General features: G+C 44.4%; 1 protein-coding gene across 3 annotated transcripts in view; it reads left to right on the top strand.

Annotated features, from left to right (window-relative positions):
• Nucleotides 1-18,884, top strand: part of MAPKAP1 (MAPK associated protein 1) — an 85,265-nt gene that overhangs the window by 43,442 nt on the left and 22,939 nt on the right. For 2 of the 3 annotated variants that reach the window (XM_072352375.1, XM_072352376.1), the window contains exons 7-8: nt 2,982-3,091; nt 18,544-18,651. In XM_072352375.1, coding sequence (XP_072208476.1) covers nt 2,982-3,091; nt 18,544-18,651 — 218 coding nt within the window. The remainder of the gene's footprint in view (nt 1-2,981; nt 3,092-18,543; nt 18,652-18,884) is intronic. The other variant, XM_072352377.1, reaches the window with a different exon arrangement.

Here is an 18,884-nt window from a genome sequence, read left to right as displayed (position 1 = left end):
AGGACAGTCGTGCACACCATTGTTGCAGAGCGGGACAAGGCTGGCATGGTGCACAGGGACGTGTTTCCTCCAGAGCTGCTGTGGGCATGTTGCTGTGGGCTGCTGATGTTCCAGAGCAGAGGGGCAGTGGGGCTGCAGCACAAGGCGAGGGCCAGCACTGACCCAGGGGTGCTGAGCAACCGTCAGCCCCCAGGCTGTGCTGTGAGGGGTAAGAGTGCGGCCTGCTTGTTGAACTGGAGTGAAGGAGAGGAGGAACGGTGATCTGAACTCTGCCTGGCAATTCTAACACTGCTGGCTGTGCTCCAGAGCAAATATCCAAAAGTTTACGAATGTGGAGTGCGCTTTACATTTCATTGCTCCTGCCAAAGTCTCACTTACTGGACAGCACACTAAATATAGTAAAACACAGAGGTTTTTCTTATTTTGCTTTGATCGGTAAAATAAACTTTTAAAGATCGTTCTGGGATGAGATCCAGCTTCTGAGACAAAGAACGGCCAGGGCTCAGGCATGATTTAGTAATAGAGTGTCAGGAAAATCAGGCTGACAGTTCTCAGGCCAGCTGCTCAATAGAAAGAATTGACCGAGTCGGGATGCTCTGAAATGCGAGAGGACCAACACCGGCCTGTGCTCCTTAACAGCTCAAGTGTCAGGAGCTGAAAGGCAGTTCTCTGTTTCTGGGAGGTTCCAGATCTGTCTTAGTGCACAGCCTGATGTGGTCCAGCAGTGCTTCAGCTCACCGGAACCAGGTGGATCTGTGGCATGGGAGCTCACCCGGCTGCTTCTGAGAAACCTCAGTGCAAAAGCATTTCCTACTGAAGGAAAAAAAGAAAAAGTAGGATTTTGCTTCTCTTGGAAGGCATTCTTTGCCTTTGTTCTCTTTTTTTCTGCAGTGTTTTGGTTTGTTTTCCTGCAGTTTGGTTGCAGTGCTCTGGAAACCTTGTGGTGCTGCAAGGCATCCTATGAGTTGTCTGGCAGCACAAGTGCCTTTCTCTCTGTGTGCCTTTGGGCGCTTCCAGTGCTTGAAGATAAACATCATGTCTTCAAAATAAATGGAAAGGGTCGCTTCCTTATTGTAAGGACAGTGTGGTTCTATGGAAGATTTCCGCTTTAAACAACGCACTGAACTCAGCCCAGCAGTCAGTGCGGTGCCGGGTGAGGCTGTGGGCCAGGGCTCTGACTGCCAGGAGGGTCAGAAGGCATCTGGTGCCACCCAGCTCACAGGCATCTGGCAGTTCACGGTACCAGGCTGAGGACAGATTTGCTTATCAACAAAGAGAGGTTGGGAAGATCCCTGCTTACTGTGTGGTGTCAGCCAGAGCTTCTGAACCTTGAGGCTGTAGGGCTGAACTCTCACAGCCGTGGAAATCGATGGTACTCTCATGCAGAACGGTGTGCTCGTCACTGTGTTAAAAAACACACAGCTAAAGAAGGGGGGAAGAAAGGAGGTGTGTGAGAAGCTTGGGTATGCTGGTTTGGAGATGTGTAAGAGTTACAAATGGCCCAGAGAACACCCATTTGGGGCTGTTAGGCAGTTCCATTTTTCTGGGAACAAAGAGAATCGGGAATGAAATCCTGGTGAGATTGCAGCCGGGGAGGGGGCCGGGCTGCGGCCACAGAGCTCCCAGTGGGCCCAGCGCCAGCCAGGGCTCCGTGCTGTGCTGGTGGCGAAGGCACAAGCCAAGGAGTCAGGCTTTTGCTTGGGGTGAGGCCTCCCATGCAGAGGTTGGCCCATAGCCGCCCTGTTGTGCTGTGCTGGGAGTGCGTGCAGGGGGACAGTGTGCTCACAGCTCTGGTGTCTGTAAGGGCAGAGGAGCAGGACATGCACAGACAGGGCGACTGGGAGAAAGGGATGGGTGCGTGCTGGGGGCTCTCGCTGCCCACACTGGCCATGTCTCGGCATGAACTGGGGGCTGCGTCTGGAGCAATTGGAGCTGAAACTCGTGTTCCCCGTGTTTGTGTCTGGAAGTGACATTTAATGTGCTCTTGTTTTTAATGATGCGATTGTGTTGCTTGGATTGCTTTTGACTGCCAGTTGCTTTTAAAATACTCCAGCTGTGATGCACACAGAGAGCTCCGCTCCCTGATTAGAATTCTCAGTTGCCAGATAAAATGTTCCTCCTCCTGTCTAAATAGCTTTGCAAAACAATTTTTTCTGTGCAGCGCAGATCTTTCCCTGTGGGTGCCTAGCAGCTCTCAAATTTCTGTGCTAACTGTCTGCAGTGACATCTACTGACATGAGCAGAGATTGACTGTAAGGTCTAGGGCAAAATCCACTGATATATTAATCCAGTGGCTCTTCTATTATATTGTCATCCTCTTCCCTGGTGATGCCACTTTCAGTATCTGCCAGTTGGTATCTTCCATAGCCCACCCATGTGCTGCTTTAAGCCTTTCCAGGTGTGAAGCTGTGTGGGACACAGCCAGGATGCTGCCCTGCTGGCAGAGGCCTTTCCCCCAGGTTTTGTGCCACAACGGTTACATAAACATGTCAAAAAGTTGCATGTAGAATAATGCAATGCACTAACATTGCTGAAAAGCTGCTGTTACTTCTCTGAGTGTTGTTCTTCCATTTCTACTTAATGATTTGCTACATCTGCCATTGGGACGTGTATGAAGATGACATTGCAAACTGTTTCTCTGGTATGCGCTGCAAAACGCCTAGGAAATACTTAATAACGGGTCCTGGAGGAGCTCCCTGTGTTCATTTGCTCATTTTTCGTTTCTAATGATGAACACAAATTGATCAAAAATAAAGATAAATTAGGAAAATCCTTGCACACCTTGAATCTTAATCCATTTTCTCCTTTTCTGTCCCTGCCTTTCAAAGGAGGTGTTCTGGGATTCTCCTTTTCACTTCACTTTTAGAACACAGATCTGTTCATTGCCTTTCCTAAAAAGTACTTTGCTTGAAAGAAACAAGAATTGCAGAGAGCTGCCAGATGATGCATTTAGTAAAAATGTCTGTACCTCTGTCTTGCAGAAATGCTGCTCATGGATTCTCACTTATTCAGGTGGACAGTATGAAGGTCACCATGAAAGATATCTTGCAAAAAGCCTTAAAGAGAAGGAAAGGATCGCAGAGAGGCTCAGGTGGGTTATTTATTGCATTTTTTAGAGGATAGAGTGCTTTTTCCTGAGGATATTTTGTATCACTTTTTAGCTGTTGTGAAAAGCGCACCATTTTTTCAGTGGGTATTGTGATTTCCAGCACCACTCCAAAGCAGTTCTGTGCGCAGGTCTGGGATCCAGATGCTGCCAGAAAGCAGGCAGTGGAGAAACTGCATAATGTTTGCTGCAAAACAGCGTATCCATTACTGCAAGTATTTCTTTGCAGTAATAAAGATGTTTCTGCTCAAGTCCAGCCAATGGCAGCTTGAGATGATGGGAGGCATTACAGTAAGGCCAGTCCTTGATTGAATTGTTGTATTTCTAATTTATGTAAGAAAATTCTACCTGATATGAGTTTACATTGTTTAAATAAATAGTTGTTCCTTTTAGAGAAAAAATGACTTTCCACAGTGTTGTTAAAACAGTACTATCATAGTTGAGACATACCAACATTTAGAAAAGGACAATTTACAGTACTGGCATTTATGTTTTACAGCAGTGCTTTTCCCAGATATAAATACACATTCACATATATATTAGTACATATACTTCAGAAGTATAAGGCTGAGAGATCTTTCCAGCAGCAAGGAATAATTACTGTGAGAAATCGCTCTGAGCTTTGTCACGCAACAAAGGAACTTTAATATAAACCTATCTATATACTAGGTAAAGATACAGATCTTGTCTTTGTAAATGAATGAAACCTCCTTGTATACCCTTAGTTTTAACCACGTGAAAAGAAAATAAACCCCGTTCTGTTTGGAAGTGGTAGTTTGGAGCAGTTTTTAAACGAGTCTATAATCTGTCATGGATTTAATTAGCTATCTTCAGATGAAAGCTGAAGTTTTAATAAAAGTTAGAAGAGATAACACAGCGAAGGACACGGATGAGCTGTCTCAAGGCCATATTCCAAGGGAACGATAAGAGCTGTAAAAAATGGCAGAGGAGAGCAATTGAATGAAGCAATGAAAATCTGATTCTCGTAAAAAAAAAAAAGAAGAAAGCCCACGCAGAGCAGTGCTGTGTGCTGGGGGGGCTGAGCCCTGCACGGCTGCCAGCTTTGGCTGCTGGCCAGGAGCCATTGTTCACCCTCTGCTGCGGCGGCTCCGTCCAGATGTGCCAACTGCACGTCCCGGCTTTTGCCAGCTGACTGCGCCGTTTGATAACCGGCTCTCTGGATGCCCATCACTGGCCGCAGAGATAGAATTAAATGATGATGATCTTCCCACAAGTTGGGAGAGGAAACAATGCATATAAATCTTGATTTCATCTCAGCGTGAGAAGTCTTTATCCATCATCACTCATAATGAACAAGTCGTTAGCTGCGATGAATGGTGTTCTGTTATTTTCAAACACCTCTTTTGTTCACTTTTTGGGTGACTTTTATTTATTTCTCGGGGTCAGATTTCTCTTCCCCAAAGGGAGATGTCTGGAGGATTCACTTAGCTCAGTATTTAAACTACTTTCCCCCTTCATGTAGCAGATGTTATTCTTTGTCCATTTGAAATTTCTTTTTGCTGTTATTCTGTTATTTTGTTAGGTCGTTTAGAAAAGGAATGGAACTGTCATTTATTCCTTCAGCTAATATATAAACTGCTTTTGTGGTGCTTTTGTCAGAAACCCTTTGTTGCAAGGGGACATACTGGCATAAATGTCCTTTCTTTCCTCCTTCCCTCCCTTCTTCTCCTCCTCTTTTTCTTCTTTCTTCCTCTCCTCCTCTTCCTCTCCTCCTCTCCTCCTACTCTCCTCCTCTCCTTCTCTACTCCTTTCTTTCCTTCTTTATTTTCTCCTTTCTTTCTTTCCATTTTTTTGAAGGGGGAGATAATATAAGAAATCATTTAAATCTTGTTTCTTTAAATAAATTATCCACGTGACTTTTCACCTCTTTGAAACATGACCATCATCATCCTTGCTGGGTATATAAATCACAGCAGAAGCCACAGCTGAACATCTTTTGATCGCTTCCATGTGTGTTTACTTGTGAACATGTCGTACACTTTGTTGAGGGCAGAGGCGTTGCTTGCAGATTGTGGTTTAAGCTCATGGGTGGACGCAGCCAGGGCCACAGCTGTCAGCTCTGTGAGCTGCAGTCATTGCTGGGCACACGGTGGCTCTGGGGGAGCTGTGCTCGAGTTCCTGTGTTGCTGAGCCTCCTAAAACAAATGCTATTTGTTTTGTATTTTGTACATGTTGATGAGTGCTCGTAACGCAGTGCTGATGTTATGTGACAGTGCCGCGTGGGTGATGGCACCCCCCAGACTAGGTATTGATGTATTAAATTGGTCAATTGTAACTTAAACTTTTTTATTAAAAAATTCCCTTATCCGAAACTTCCCTCATCTCCAGTTACTGCAATTCATCACACAGCAGATTTTAATTTATTTTTTTGGTCTTGCCTGTCATTTTTTAAAACAGCAGAAATTGCAGCTGTCTGCACGGAGGGGTCCACTTGCTTGCACTGCCCTTTGGACCTGGAACAAGCCTTTTTCCATCCCCTTCTGCTGCTGTTAGCAGAACAGGATAGAAATGCCACCTAGATTAGAGGGCAGTTACACCTCAGGATGCACACACTGACTGAAGCAAGCACAGAGAAGGATTTTAGTCACCTCTCTTCATTTAATGCTGAATTCTTCATTTTGGAAGTGAATGTATCACTTACTTTCAGTGGGAGATACGCAGGTGAATGGAATTTGAGATCAGACTGTTAGCAGAATAAGGTCCCATGCCTTTGTCTTTTAAATCATTATTAAGCAGTGGATTAGGATGTCAGTGCTCTGAATAAAAGATGACATCATTTAGGAAAAGTATTTCTCCTCATTCAGCAACACTTTTTTCTAAGCTGATTGTTCTTAGAGTTACTAACCAAATTACGAACCACGCACATGAACATTTCTGTGTAATCACTGTGCCTGCAGGTCAGTCTTCACAAACAAATGAATTTATTGTGTTTACAGCTACATAAATCGGTCCTACATTTATAGGAAAGTGCAAAGAGTTCAGATATTAGACCAGCTTTCCCTGGCTATTTTGTTCAGCCGGGAACCTGGAGCTTACAGGAAAGCCTTTCAACAAGCAATTGAGTCGCGTGTTCCTGAAAATCCCCAAGCCCTCAGTCACCTCTGCAACCAGTCACTGTGACTGTCTGAGCTTCTCAGCTTTGGCTCTTTGTTTATAAATGCCACTGCTGTCCTCGCACTGACCAGCTTTTGCTTGTGGAGCACAAGGCTGCTAATGACAGAAGTGTCCTGTCAAATAGTGGTGCAGAGCCCAGGTTGCTGTTTTGTTTCAGTACATGCACAGGCATTCATGTAACTGCATGGTGGACCACAGCTGTAAAAGTCATATTAATTCATTTCTTTCAAAATTCGATTTGTTGAAAAGACTGAAGCTGAATAAGACTTCTGATTGCAATCTAACTGCAAACCAAAGATGATTTGCTATAGGAATATATAGGTCAGTAGATGAGGACAACAGTGGGCTGCGACCTTTCATTCATGGAAAGTACAGTGAAAGAAATGGATAAAGTGTATCTGTTGTGTCCGTCTCTATTTAGATGTCATGTTAGACAAAGTTACTGCAAAGAATTCAGAGTATTTTATATTCTTTGCAGTTACCCTTTCCTGGCATGGCAGCACTTTACATTGAACGTATGATCTCTGATGATTTTTAACTAGTAAATTTAGTGCAAATCCACAGGAAGCACAGGTGGAAAATCACCTGTCTGTGTCACAGCTGAGAGAACTCGACCTCTGAAGTCCTTTTGCAAAGCACGTGTACAGGAGCAGTGTTTTGGGGGCCTTGTGACCCATCCCACAAGAGATACCAGTAGGGGGTTAATGGGAATGCTGTATCCTTGTCACATGCCCAAATAACAAACGGGAAGAAGTTTATGTGAATGGCGGCAAGGAAGGGAAAAGCCTGTAACAAACAGTCAGTGCTACGTACTGGAGAAGATAAATCTGCAGGGGAAATTGTCGAGGCAGATGTTTAATTAGTTGGAGTCAGGCTGGATAAATCAGGATAGGAGCTGTCTGTGCAGGTATGCTGTTTTGCCTGCCTTCTCTATGGGCTGCTTTCATTGTCTTTAAAGCTAACTGTTCTTCTTGCTTAGCAAAGAAGCAGCAAAAACAGCCATATAAGCTCTCTCTTATTGTAATGGATTCCCTTGTGTACACTCATAAAATAGAAAATGTAATTGATGTTTTAGTATGGTAATGAAAAATAACTAAGTAGAATTCTCTATCATCAGTTTGTTTAACCTATTGCATGCTCAGCAGCATGTACTGCAAATGCATATTTTACATGAGAGCTGGAAATAAACACTCTTGGTTGTGGAATGAGCTCCCAGAGGAGATCCAGCGATGGACCTGCTCTGAGGGAGCTCCATAGAGTCTTTCATTCAAGAGCTTTGTGAAAATAGCCAGAATAGGAGAGTAAGAGAGGAAGGGCTGGGTGCTGCCCTGACTGAAGCAGGGGAAAAGCTGAAAGCCCCACATGGCTCTGCAAGGCCTCATGCCAGCCTCATTGGTGTGGGTGGAGCTGAGCTGCTGTGAACCGGGCTCTGTAGAGCACCCTGATATGCACAGATAATTTAAGGATGGCTTTGTATCAGCTTGCCATGCCTAGGGATCTTTGAAAATATTGTTGAATATTGCAAGTGCTCCAGCAGCTGAAAGTTTAAGTATAAAGTTGGTCTGAAATGCAGCAGATGTATTGAGGGAATCGTGTGCTTGAGATCATGAGCGTAAGAACACTTCATTCTTCCTATATTTATCAGTAGAAATGTCAGATATGGTGCTGTCTGGAATTTGGAGAGAAAACAATGATGGAGTTTCAAAAAGACTTTTTATAAGGTGAGATTTGGGTGGTTCAGTACATGGTATAGTTCCACTCCTTAGAAATCAGTGGGAGTCTTAATATTAACTTCAAAAAGGAATAGACTTCAGGTTTGCTTTCATACTCCTGTCCTCATGTTTTGCAGAGAGATCCTGCAGACGTGCAGACCCTGCTGTGAACTATAGAGTTTTGGTGTCAGTGCAGCTGCTGCTTCACTCCACGGCTAAACGTTTTTGTACACAGTCAATCCTGACTGTGTTCCTACTGCTCTTTTACATGTTCACTGGTCTTACATTTAGCATATTTGTACATTAGCCAGTTAGTCAGTCAGCTCACACTAAGAATTCCATTTTGGGCAGAGGTACTCTTTAAAGCCCACTCATTAGGAGGGCTCTCGTGCAGACCAAGGAAGGCACAGTAGTTCCAAGGTGGAGCGCAAAGCCCCTCTATGTTCAGTGAGCACAGCACACTCTGGCTCTGACTGCACCTCTTGAGGTGCTGTAGGCAGGTGGGATTTATCGGGCTTCTTGTATCTGCACTAAAACCCACGTTCAATAGTTTCTATAAAGTGTGTTTGCATGGCTTACAATTGTAAGAACATGAGAAAGATGATGGCTTCGTTCCTGATGCTTTGTATATCTTGATGCCATGGTGATTCTCAAATTAAATATGTGCAGGAACTATATGTACACTTGGAAGCTATCTTCCCCTCCTTTCAGCTGTCTCATTCCTTTTGTTCCTCAACAAATATACTCCCTAGGATGCCAGTTGCCTTTTTTTCCGTGGCTTGGCTGAATGGACTATAAATACTAACATAAAATAGGAATGCAAAGAGGATATGTGTAGAGGCTTTGGCTGTAAACAAATTAAGCACCGATGTCCGTTTATAACAACTGAACGTTTTCAGAAGGAAATGAGAGTCAAAACTAACCAGTGCAAAATGCTGAAACATTAGAGTAAGCCTCCCCATTCCTGGTCCATGTCAGCCTCTCATCATTGGAAATTTCTGCAAGTGGAGAAGCCTTGTCTGATTAATCTTGTCTGATTTTAAGTAGAAGTTCTTTACAGGATGAACATGCTACTGATTGTTATTTAATAGCTGCTTCAAACTGTAAACGTCCCTGAACCAGGAATACTCAGTCCTTTTAAGAACAAAATGCGACACAAGTTTAATTGTTATAAACAGTATCTTCTGCCAACATTTCACAGATGTGACCTGTATTTTCCACAGGTTAGTGTGAGTTATTAGTGCAGTATTCTGTTCAGTTTGGAGAAAGACTTGTGCTTTTCTATAAATGAAAACAGCTGCTTTACAATAACATTCAAGTTCCTAACAGCTGTCAACTATTGCTTTTTACATTCTTTAAAATATGTAAAGTGACCAAAAATAGTCTGGAATATTCTTCCTAATCTGGATAAGTGTGTTATCTCACTGCTGAAGGAAGCTGAGTAATAGGGAGAAAAATTCAAGAAGCAGGAATAGGACGTGGGGCTAAAAGCCTTCATGCTGCATTTCGGTCCTGTAGTGGGGTCGGCCTGGCTGCCCCTCATGGCTCTGAGCTCCCATCAGTGGGTGACAGAGCTGTGGTGGGCAGCACCACCTGGCACAGAACTGCGTTGTGGTGCATTGAACTTCTGTTTGCACTGAGCTGTTCGGTTATCCTTCAGAACCTGGCCAACAGAAACTCACAGTAAAGAGCACTGAGGCACATGTGAGGCTTCTGTTTCTTTTCAACAGCAGTGAAGGAAGAGGTCCTGGTTTTGTTGGAAGCCACACTCTAACAAGTAGTTTCAGTACCACTTTTATTGTCACATTTCCTATTTCAAACGTGCTTCTGAAATGGTTTATTAACACATTTTATTCAAAACTTTTGCAGCAGATGAGCAAAAGCTGTAATGCAAAGATACGGTTGGTCTGAAAAACCACATAGTGCCCTTCCAGACCCCAGGGAAAGCACAAGTACACAGTCAGACCAAGGCTTTCCCTTAAACCTGTCCCCCAGTTTTCTCCTTTCTGGAGTATTCAGCAGCTGTGTTGGTAATAGTGGGTCTGGGTTTCCTTCACTCCCTGCTGGCTGCAGGAGCTCCCAGTGGCACTGCTGGGGCTGGAGCCAAGCTGAGGAGTGGTGTGCTAGGAATGGGAAGGAGATGTGGGGAGAAGCGCTGTGTGTGGGCAGCCCGTCCTCCCCCAGGTCACAGCTGGGGGTCGTGTGTTAGAGAACGTGGGAAGGGAGGAACAGGGATGGAAATAAGGCCTGGAAAGATGGAAAGATAACAGAAAGGAGGAGAATTAGTAAAAGAAGCCGCCTAAATCCACAGCCCTGTGATTAAAGTGTTTTTAAGAGATGAACCATGATTAGAATAAACTGTCACTTAAGTCGGATGTTGCTGTTGAAGATGGTAGCTGAGGAGCTTAAAATTAAAAGCAAATATGTTGGAGTAGGCGACGCATATGTTTGCTCTGAGTTTCAGAGATGGAAGCCTCAGCATCTGTGACAGTGAAAAGCCAATTAATTTGTATTTTCTTGTGCTTGCATGCGTGCTCTTCTGCTTAATGGTAGTTTTGAGTTTCCTTGGCTTTCAGCGCTTTGCTTTGGGTAATTATAGCATCCCTGCAGAGTTTGCTGCCCACAGTTGTGAATGGCTTTACCTGGAAATACTTCAGAAATGCTATTTTTCTTCACTAAGTTGTTTACACTAGCAAGATACAAATTTAAAACCATCAATACTCGTAGGTCCTTGATCAGACTTTCTCCTGCCGGCTGCCCCCCTCTCACCACCACCACCAATAAGAAGTATTTACAAAAATAAAGAAAGCACCTTGGTTTAAGCACAAAGCCTCCAAATGGCACGGCTTTTTCCCAGGTGTGCCTGTCCCATCGCCAGGCACAGCAAGGAACTGGCTGGATTGTTCACTTGTTATTTCTTCTCCGTCCTTGGGGTTGGTGCTGTGCAGGGTGAGCACCTCTTTTCTGGCGAGGGTGGGACAGAGGCTGCTTGAAACGGTTTCTTTCTGCCAACAGAGGCAATCTGTTTTGCAGCAGCAGTGATTGATTTCAGTGAGCCCTTTCTCTGAGCGCTGACGCTGCGCAGGCATGGACGTGGCGTGGGATGGGATGCTGGTGGACGTGGAACAGCTCACGGGGAATAAAGTTTGTGAATAGTTTGTCAGAATAGACAGAGCTCGTTAGTCCTGTGCATTTGGGCTGATGGGATTCTGGACATCAGCCCAAATTGTGGAGGAAAATGTTTCACGTCTGGCCTCTGAAATGAAAGTGAAATATAGAGTTGAATCTCTTCCAGAGCTGTTGGTATTGAAATCGCACATTTATTGGTTGTTCTGGGTTGGTGATAAAGCCGTAATTTATGTGACATTTTGAATTCTACAGTTCAGCATTTGAATGATTGAGATTTTTGTTTGTTTTATCCTCTGATGAGAGAAGACACAACTGTTATACCAGGTACGTTTGTGGGACCGTCTCGTTCTCTTTTTGGGAAGCTCACGCAGCACCCACCAGGCGGTCATGTTAGCTGTGCTGTGCACTGACTGATGGTTAACCTGGAGAAAAGCACCTTTCTCACCTTGAGATGGTTGGTAACAGAGGCCATGTGCCGATGCACAGCCCTGGTGGCAGCAGAGCCCAGACTGCAGCCATGTGCTGATGCCCTCAGTGGGCAGCAGCTGCAGAAGGCCGTGTGCTGTGTTTGCTGCAGCATGCAGTGCTGGCACTGTCTTTAGTACTGCTTATCTCCAAAGCCTGTGATGAAATACTGTGTATGTTGTTATGTTGTTGCATTTTGTTCATAGGTATCTTAAGTTTATAGGTCAAAGATGGCGATTTCTTTCTCCTTTCAACTTTATTTAGAACTACGTTGCTGATGCAAAAAGATCTGTAGTAAAACTTAAAGATTTCTGTTAATATTCCTCAGGCCGGCTTGCTGTGGAGCAGCATGCTGTCTGCCTTTCTGTTCTACAAAAGAGCAATACATAAGCGAAGGGTGTTTGTTCCTTTTTAAGGGGCTGGTGACTAAATTCTTTAATTTCACTGGCTGTCAAGGTAGTGTTAAGTAAAATGGGTTTGAACTGCTGTAGTTTTTGTGTACTGGACTAGATGTCAGAAACCTTTGCCATCACTGGAAATTCTGTCACTCTGGATTTACTATCTGTTTCCCACAGCTGAATTCTTAAGCAGTGTGATTTAACACCTTGGCTCTCCATCAGCCAGTCCTGGCATTTATTTGAATGCATTACACTGCTGGTTTCCATAAACTATTTTACAATTGTTTCATATAAATGACTGTTTATTTCTACAAAAACCATCTGTATTTCTGTGGAGAGCAGCAGATAACTGTGTAAAATTTGGTCATGTCACAACAGTGTTAGTTAAGAAAAAGCAGATAGAACTTAGAAAAAAAGTGTTACGCTTGTGCCCAACATTAAGTTTGTTTTCAGAATTCAGAGATCTTTATTAACCAGTATTTGCTTTTGTAATGATAAAATCTTCACTCCACTTTAGAGGTGTTGAGGGACGTTGTGGATTTTTAACAGATAAACAGACTTAAGATGTCCTCACAGCAGTAGGGTTTGAGATGTAAACATTCTGGCTTTACAGCTATTTCCTCTCGAACTGTTTACATTCTTTCTGTTGCTCTGTTGCCATTGCCAAGCACACAATGCAATCCTTGCTCTTTCTGTCGCATTCTAAGAAAAAATCACAGTGCAGGAGTTGCAAGACCTCTCTCTGTTCTCAGTTATTTGCTTTCTGCAAACTATCGATCCTTCTCCCTCAGCCCTCTTTTGTTTATAATCTTTGCTCTGTCTTACAACCAAGGGTCGGTGTCCAGCGCTGATGTGAACGCGGTCTTCCCGCGCTCAGCCACATGGGTTCCTCCCCGCTCCACACACACACATGGCCGGCTGAGCGCTGGGCTCTGCAGCACCGCGCTTGGCACGGCTGATGCTTTTTGACAGGCTACATGAAAGGGTAGAAGTACATAAACATCCTCTTCTTTATGGCCTTGTGATAGCCATAGCATATTTCCAGCAATAATAAAGAAGTGGTAACAACACATAAATATAAACGTAGTTTAAACTAAAAAGAAATCACACTTTCAAAACCTAGTAAAGCAGTAAATCATGCATCCTTGTGAAAGAAGAAATTTAAGACAGGGAAGTACCACAGACATCAGCATTAAATGTTCATCAGCTGTTTCCTTTCCTGTCTTATCCCTGTACATCGGCAGAGCCTGAAACACAGCTCACATTCACTTTTGTTTCCTTCCTGTCTGCCTGGCTGCTACTGCAATGATTGTTGGGCAACAGCCGCCAAACTGCCCTCTAGTTTCTATTATCTTGTTTGCAAGTTTAGAATTAGAACGGTGTGCACAAGACGTGGAGCTGCTGTGCTGTGGAGAGCACTGTACCCTCAGGCAGAGCCTTCCTGTGTGCTGTGTGAGGAGCTCTGCCTGGACAGTGAGTGCTGAAACTTGTCCATGAGCAGGCAGGCATCATGGATGGCATGAGAGAACTTGCTTATCGATGTGCTGCCCTGTTAAATGGGCTGTGATACAGTGTTCCTGCTGCCTCACACAGGGGTAGTATGGCAGCCATTCTTTGGAAGAGTGCGAGGAGAGACCTCCATTCCTTAGCTTCCTTTCAGCTACATGAAATTTCAGCGAAGAAGGAAATTAAAAGGTGACATGTGGACAAATGCAGTACACCGAGGAAGAAATCAGTGCAGCTTTTGTAGGGGAGGTTGTGCCTCTCAAACGTGTGAGCAGCCCCTGATGCCAGAGACCCTCTGAATAAGGATGATGCGTTTTATGTGGCACGCTTAGATTTCCAAAAAGATTTGACAAAGGCTCATAAAGCAATTAAGCTGTCATGGGATGAGAAGGAGGATCCTCACATGGATTAATAATTGATTAAAAGACAGGAAACAAAGAATAGGAATAATGGCTCTTCATTATTAGTAACTAGGTTACTGGTAGAGTTCCACTGGAACTGGTAGAACCTGCATTGTTCAGTTAATGTGCAGCATGGAAAAGGATGTGAATGCTGATGTGACAAAATGTGCTGTTGATACAAAAGAGGCAAGAATAGTGCAAATAAAAGCTGCCTGTGAAGCACTGCAGAGGTATCTCACAATGCTGAGTGACAGGACAATAAAACGAGAGAGGGAATTCAGTGTCAATGAGTGCAAAATAATATACATGGTGAAAAGCAACCGTAACTATACGTATACAATGATGGGCTCTAATTACCTTCCATCAGTCAAGAAAAGTATCTTGGAGTCGTCACGGATAGTTCTCTGAACACTTCAGCTCCGAGCTTAGGAGCAGTCAGAAAGACAAATGGAATATTAGAAATTAGGAAGGGAGGAGAGAACAAAACAGAAAGCGTTACTGTGCCCATGCATAAATCACAGAGTGCCCACATCTTGATTGCTATGTTTTATCTTTAAAAGGATAATATCTTAAACAGATAACTGTAATACCAGCAGAGGTGCAGAAATGTATGAATGCAAAAAAGGATCTGAGATGAAGTGAGGAGTAGGTTCGAAGCAGAGATCTTTTGCTAGTTTGGAAAACAAGATGACACATGAAGTGTGTGGGCAGAGACAGTACATTGGGTAAATTGGGAGGGTTTTATCACTGTTGGTCATAGAACAAGGACTGCATGGCACCAAAAGCAGTGGGCAGACAATAACGCTCTGAGACAAAAGGGAATTCTTTTTCTCACACAGTGCAATAAATTATGGGAGTCGATGTTATGGAAATCAGAAATTCAAAAGTGTTCTGAACAAATGCCTGGACAATAAAGGGAGCGGAAGCAGCTGACAAAAGAGCATAGCTGGAGCTTTTGTGAGAATTCAGGAGCTCATGGGAGCTGGGTACAGATAAGGGCTGAGCAGGACTTAGCGGTGTGTTTTGTTGCAGACTAACACTAGAAATGTCCATTCTGTTTTAAGCCACTCGGGTGGGTGTTTTGTTTTTTCGTGTTTGTTGGTTTCTTTTATTCTGGTGTGTTTAGAAAAGGTTAGGAGTGACAACTCCACAAACATCAAATATCGCGGTAAGTCTTTCTGTAATCCTCGTTTTATCTTATTAACTTGTTTGCAGATTGAGATGGCTTTTGTTTGGAGTTTTCCTTAAAGCCTCCTTCTCTTTCTAAGTGTTAGTATTTGTTTATTGTGCAGATTCAACCCCTGACCGTGGTATTCTTCATTGCTATTGAAAGTTAATGGGGGAAAAATTGCATTCCAAACATTTGAACCCGCAGTAGCCATGGCTGAACTTAGTTGATCTCTGGTGATCGGTTCAATTTAGTTACGATTTTTAGCCATTAGGCTGGGGCTGAATGATGGTGATTTGGTTGAGGCCAAATGTCTGTAGAAAATTGGCTGTTTGATAAGAGCCCTGTTATCAGAGGGGGATACTTTCTCATTTACATTTAGATGAGTATTGATTATTTATTTACTCAGAGAAGTGAGATTCGTTCCCAATCTTATCTCTCTAGTCTCTGCTTGTCAGCAGAAAGAGAGATAGAGCTCCTGACATCAGCCCAAGATAACAGCACTTTGTAGTGAAGATAAAAGTTGGAATGGGCCTTTTTCTAGTCTTGACTGAAAGGATAAGTTTTAAAAATTAGAACTGATGGGTCATGCTTTCAAAACCCCATTCTGAAGGCTTTGCAGTTTAAATGGCAACAGAATTGGTTTGTTGTTACACGGATGGCCATTCGCCTTTTGTAAGAGAGATGCTTAATTTGATTATGCTGTGCGATTCTTCCTGGGACACCTTGGTGTGGTGCCGTAGGAAAATAACACTACAGATGTGGTCTTGCAATTCTTCTTGCCCATTCTTAATTCCCAATAAGCCTTCCTCTGTTGTAAGGGGTGCCATGAAATTGCAAGGCACAGTAGGTGCCTGTGAGCAGAGCGCAGCCAGCAGTGGTGCTGGTAGGGGATGCAGGGCTGCTGTGTGGGGACACCATCAGCCCTGCTGGTGGGCAGCAGCTAGGGAGTAGCGCAGGCCCAGGAGCGGGCAGTGGCTGCAGCTGGCAGCTCAGGGTACGGCATCATGCTCTGCCTCATGCAGCACGTGGTGCACCCCAGCAAGGTGCCCAGGCTGCCCCAGGGCCGAGTGTGCTGCTGGGCCTCGAGCTGCCCCCTGCTGCTTGGGGGGGGTTTCTCTCACCATTTTGTGGCTTCTTTCAGACAGACGCTTGGGTTTTCTCCTCCTTCCTCTGCAGAGGTATGACTTGGCTTTTCCAGGCCCTGCTTGCTTATCTCAGCAGCATTTTCTCTCCCTCCAAGTATTTGTGGCAAAGCCTAAGGACTGGAGCAGCAGCTCATAGCCCTTCCCTTGGTTCTTGGGGCAGGTCCTGCTGCCTCCAGCGCTCCTGCAGCCATACGGAGCCTTGCAACAGGAAGCCACGGAGCCTGGCCTTGGCACAGCAGCCCAAAATGTGGTTGGAATTCCCACAGATCTGTTAGAAGGCCGTTATATCACGTAATGTTTCTGCTACAGTTACTTCGTCTGAACTCATGAGGGACGTCTGGTAGGAAAACTCCCCCACAGAACCAGCCGGATGGTTGCCATCTGCCGCAAAGTGCTGGCCCCATAATTGTGCACAGACACGTACTGTGTATTATTTCAGAGCAGGTACTGTAAAAATCCATGAATACTTTTTTTTTTTTTTTTTAAATTTCTTCGTATTTCCCATTCTTAAGGAGTTATTCACACAGAAAGTTGCCTGAGTTTCAGAGTTCCATGGCACAGAGGAGCAGTGCTCGGTGTGGGAGCAGAACGCTCTGCACACGAGATGGGATGGGAAACTGTAATTGAACGTCTGCTGTAGTAAATTTAAAATTAATAACAAATTTCATTTCTGAGGCATGCCAGCAGAGGCTAAGATACTTAATTTTCTTGTGTGTTTTAAATATTTCATTGGGTACTGTCATAATTCAAAGTCAGAAAAGTATTCAGAAATACTTTAAATACTCATAAAGAGGGAGTTGATTTATTTCATTACTTCAGTTCCAGTTATTTTGTTGTATAAAGACCAGTGTAAAGGTGCTCTGTGTCATTGCTCAGCCTAACTAGCCTTGGGCCAGCAGGTTGCTGCAGTCCCCTCCAGCAGCCTCCTTTTCTCCAGTGTCAGGAGCAGAGTTGAAGGTTGGACACAGCTCGATCTGATTAAAGTAACGTTGTCATCAGAACTTCGCTTCAGAAATTGGAAACACTCCTCGGCTGTTCATAGTTTGTAAGGACTGGGGTGGGGGTGAGCTCTCGGGGTGCTCGTGGTGGCCATGTTGCTGAGCTGCTATGCTGCTGCCCACAGACAGGAGAGCAGGGCTAGAGCTCCCAGCTGGACACACAGCTCGGGGGCTGGCAGGGAGTGCACTGTCAGTGGGCTGCAGTGAGGACAGAGCCTGTGCCCCAGCATTATGGGGTTTCTCCCTGCCAGGTCTTGGAGTGGTGTCAGCACTATCTCCTTCACTGGTGTGGTTTGAGAGGAAAGAAACTGATATCTGAATCTTGAAAAAGACCTATGACTACAGGAAATGTGTCTGAAAATAACACATTTTAAGCAACAGCGTCATTACATGTTCATGTTTGATTCAGTTATATGAAATGGGTTTTATCTTGAGCAGCTGTGATGTTAGCAGTATACAGATCTCTGCAAAAAGTTCAAACTGAACGCCCTTCCTGCTCATTGCAGCCATCCAGCTGCTGGGACAGCAGATCCTTCCCTCCAGGCAGCCTGGGTTCCTGGTTATGGAGGGAGATCCTTCATGTTCATCGGTGCAGTCTTCTGAAAAATGCACTTTTGGCAAAGGTAGAAATAGCCAAACTGGGTGGAGCTGATTTTCATGACAAAATGCGATTCTTAAAGGAAGTTACAAAAGAAGGGCTATTTCCCGGATATTTCACAGTGCAGAGCTGTGCTTTCCCTTGTGTTTTCTCATCGTGTCTGTTTGGCTGAGCCCTTCGAGAGAAGTGGACTTTGGTACTGAGCTGGAAGAGTCACACACTGAGATGTGCTGAGCAGCCACACAGCAGCTGTGCCCACTGCCTGGGCTGCAGAGCAGCACCATCCCTGGGCAGACAGCAGCCAAGCAGCAACTGGGGATGGGTGTTCTGTGCCAGAGCCATAGAGAGGGCAGAGCAGCTGGGAGTAGACACTGTGCTTGCCACATCAGGAAAAATGCCTGAGTAATACAGCATAGATACACACCAAGATCTGGGTAGGAGTTTCTTAAAACAGGCAGTGCCCTACTCTTGCAGCATGGGCAAAGTGCTTAATACAGGCTCAGTTAGTGTAGGAATGGTGCAGGAGTTTTGGTTAGACTTTGGTCGGCACCAAAGCGGGTAGTGCTGCCAAGCAGCAGAACGCATCTGGAATATTTTGTCTTCTCGCACACCAGCCTCCTCTTTCTCACAACAGGGCCCTTCCCTTTGGAAAAGAACTCTGAAACATATGTGTCTACCTGCCTTACTTCTAGGGTGTGAGTAATCTTGTAGTAGTTGAACGTGATAAGCCATCACTTTGTTAGAAAACAGTTGATTTTACAAGTTACTTTATGTTTCAGGTCCTCAGTATCGGCTGGAGAAGCAGAGTGAACCTAATGTCCCAGTAGATTTAGACTGTACCTTGGAGAGCCAGAGCACTTTGGAATTCTGCCTTGTCCGAGAGAACAGTACGTTTGCCCTTTTCACTTTTGCTCTTGAAAATTGCTTAATCTCACATAAGTTATGTATTTTGGAATACAAGCTGTACTGTCTGGGCAAGTAAGTTCTGATGTGACCCTTTCCTGAGGCACTGCTGTGTTGTGCCAAAAGGATATTCCAGAGGGAAATGATGAATTTCATACCTTTTAGTAAACAGTCTGCATCCTGTTTATCACTTCATGATTAATCTTTTTCTGTTAAA

The sequence above is a fragment of the Excalfactoria chinensis genome, chromosome 18, assembly GCF_039878825.1.
Source record: "Excalfactoria chinensis isolate bCotChi1 chromosome 18, bCotChi1.hap2, whole genome shotgun sequence".
Taxonomy (NCBI): Eukaryota; Metazoa; Chordata; class Aves; order Galliformes; family Phasianidae; genus Excalfactoria; species Excalfactoria chinensis.
Note: the sequence above shows the minus strand (reverse complement) of the source record. Positions and strands in the feature narration are given on the sequence as shown.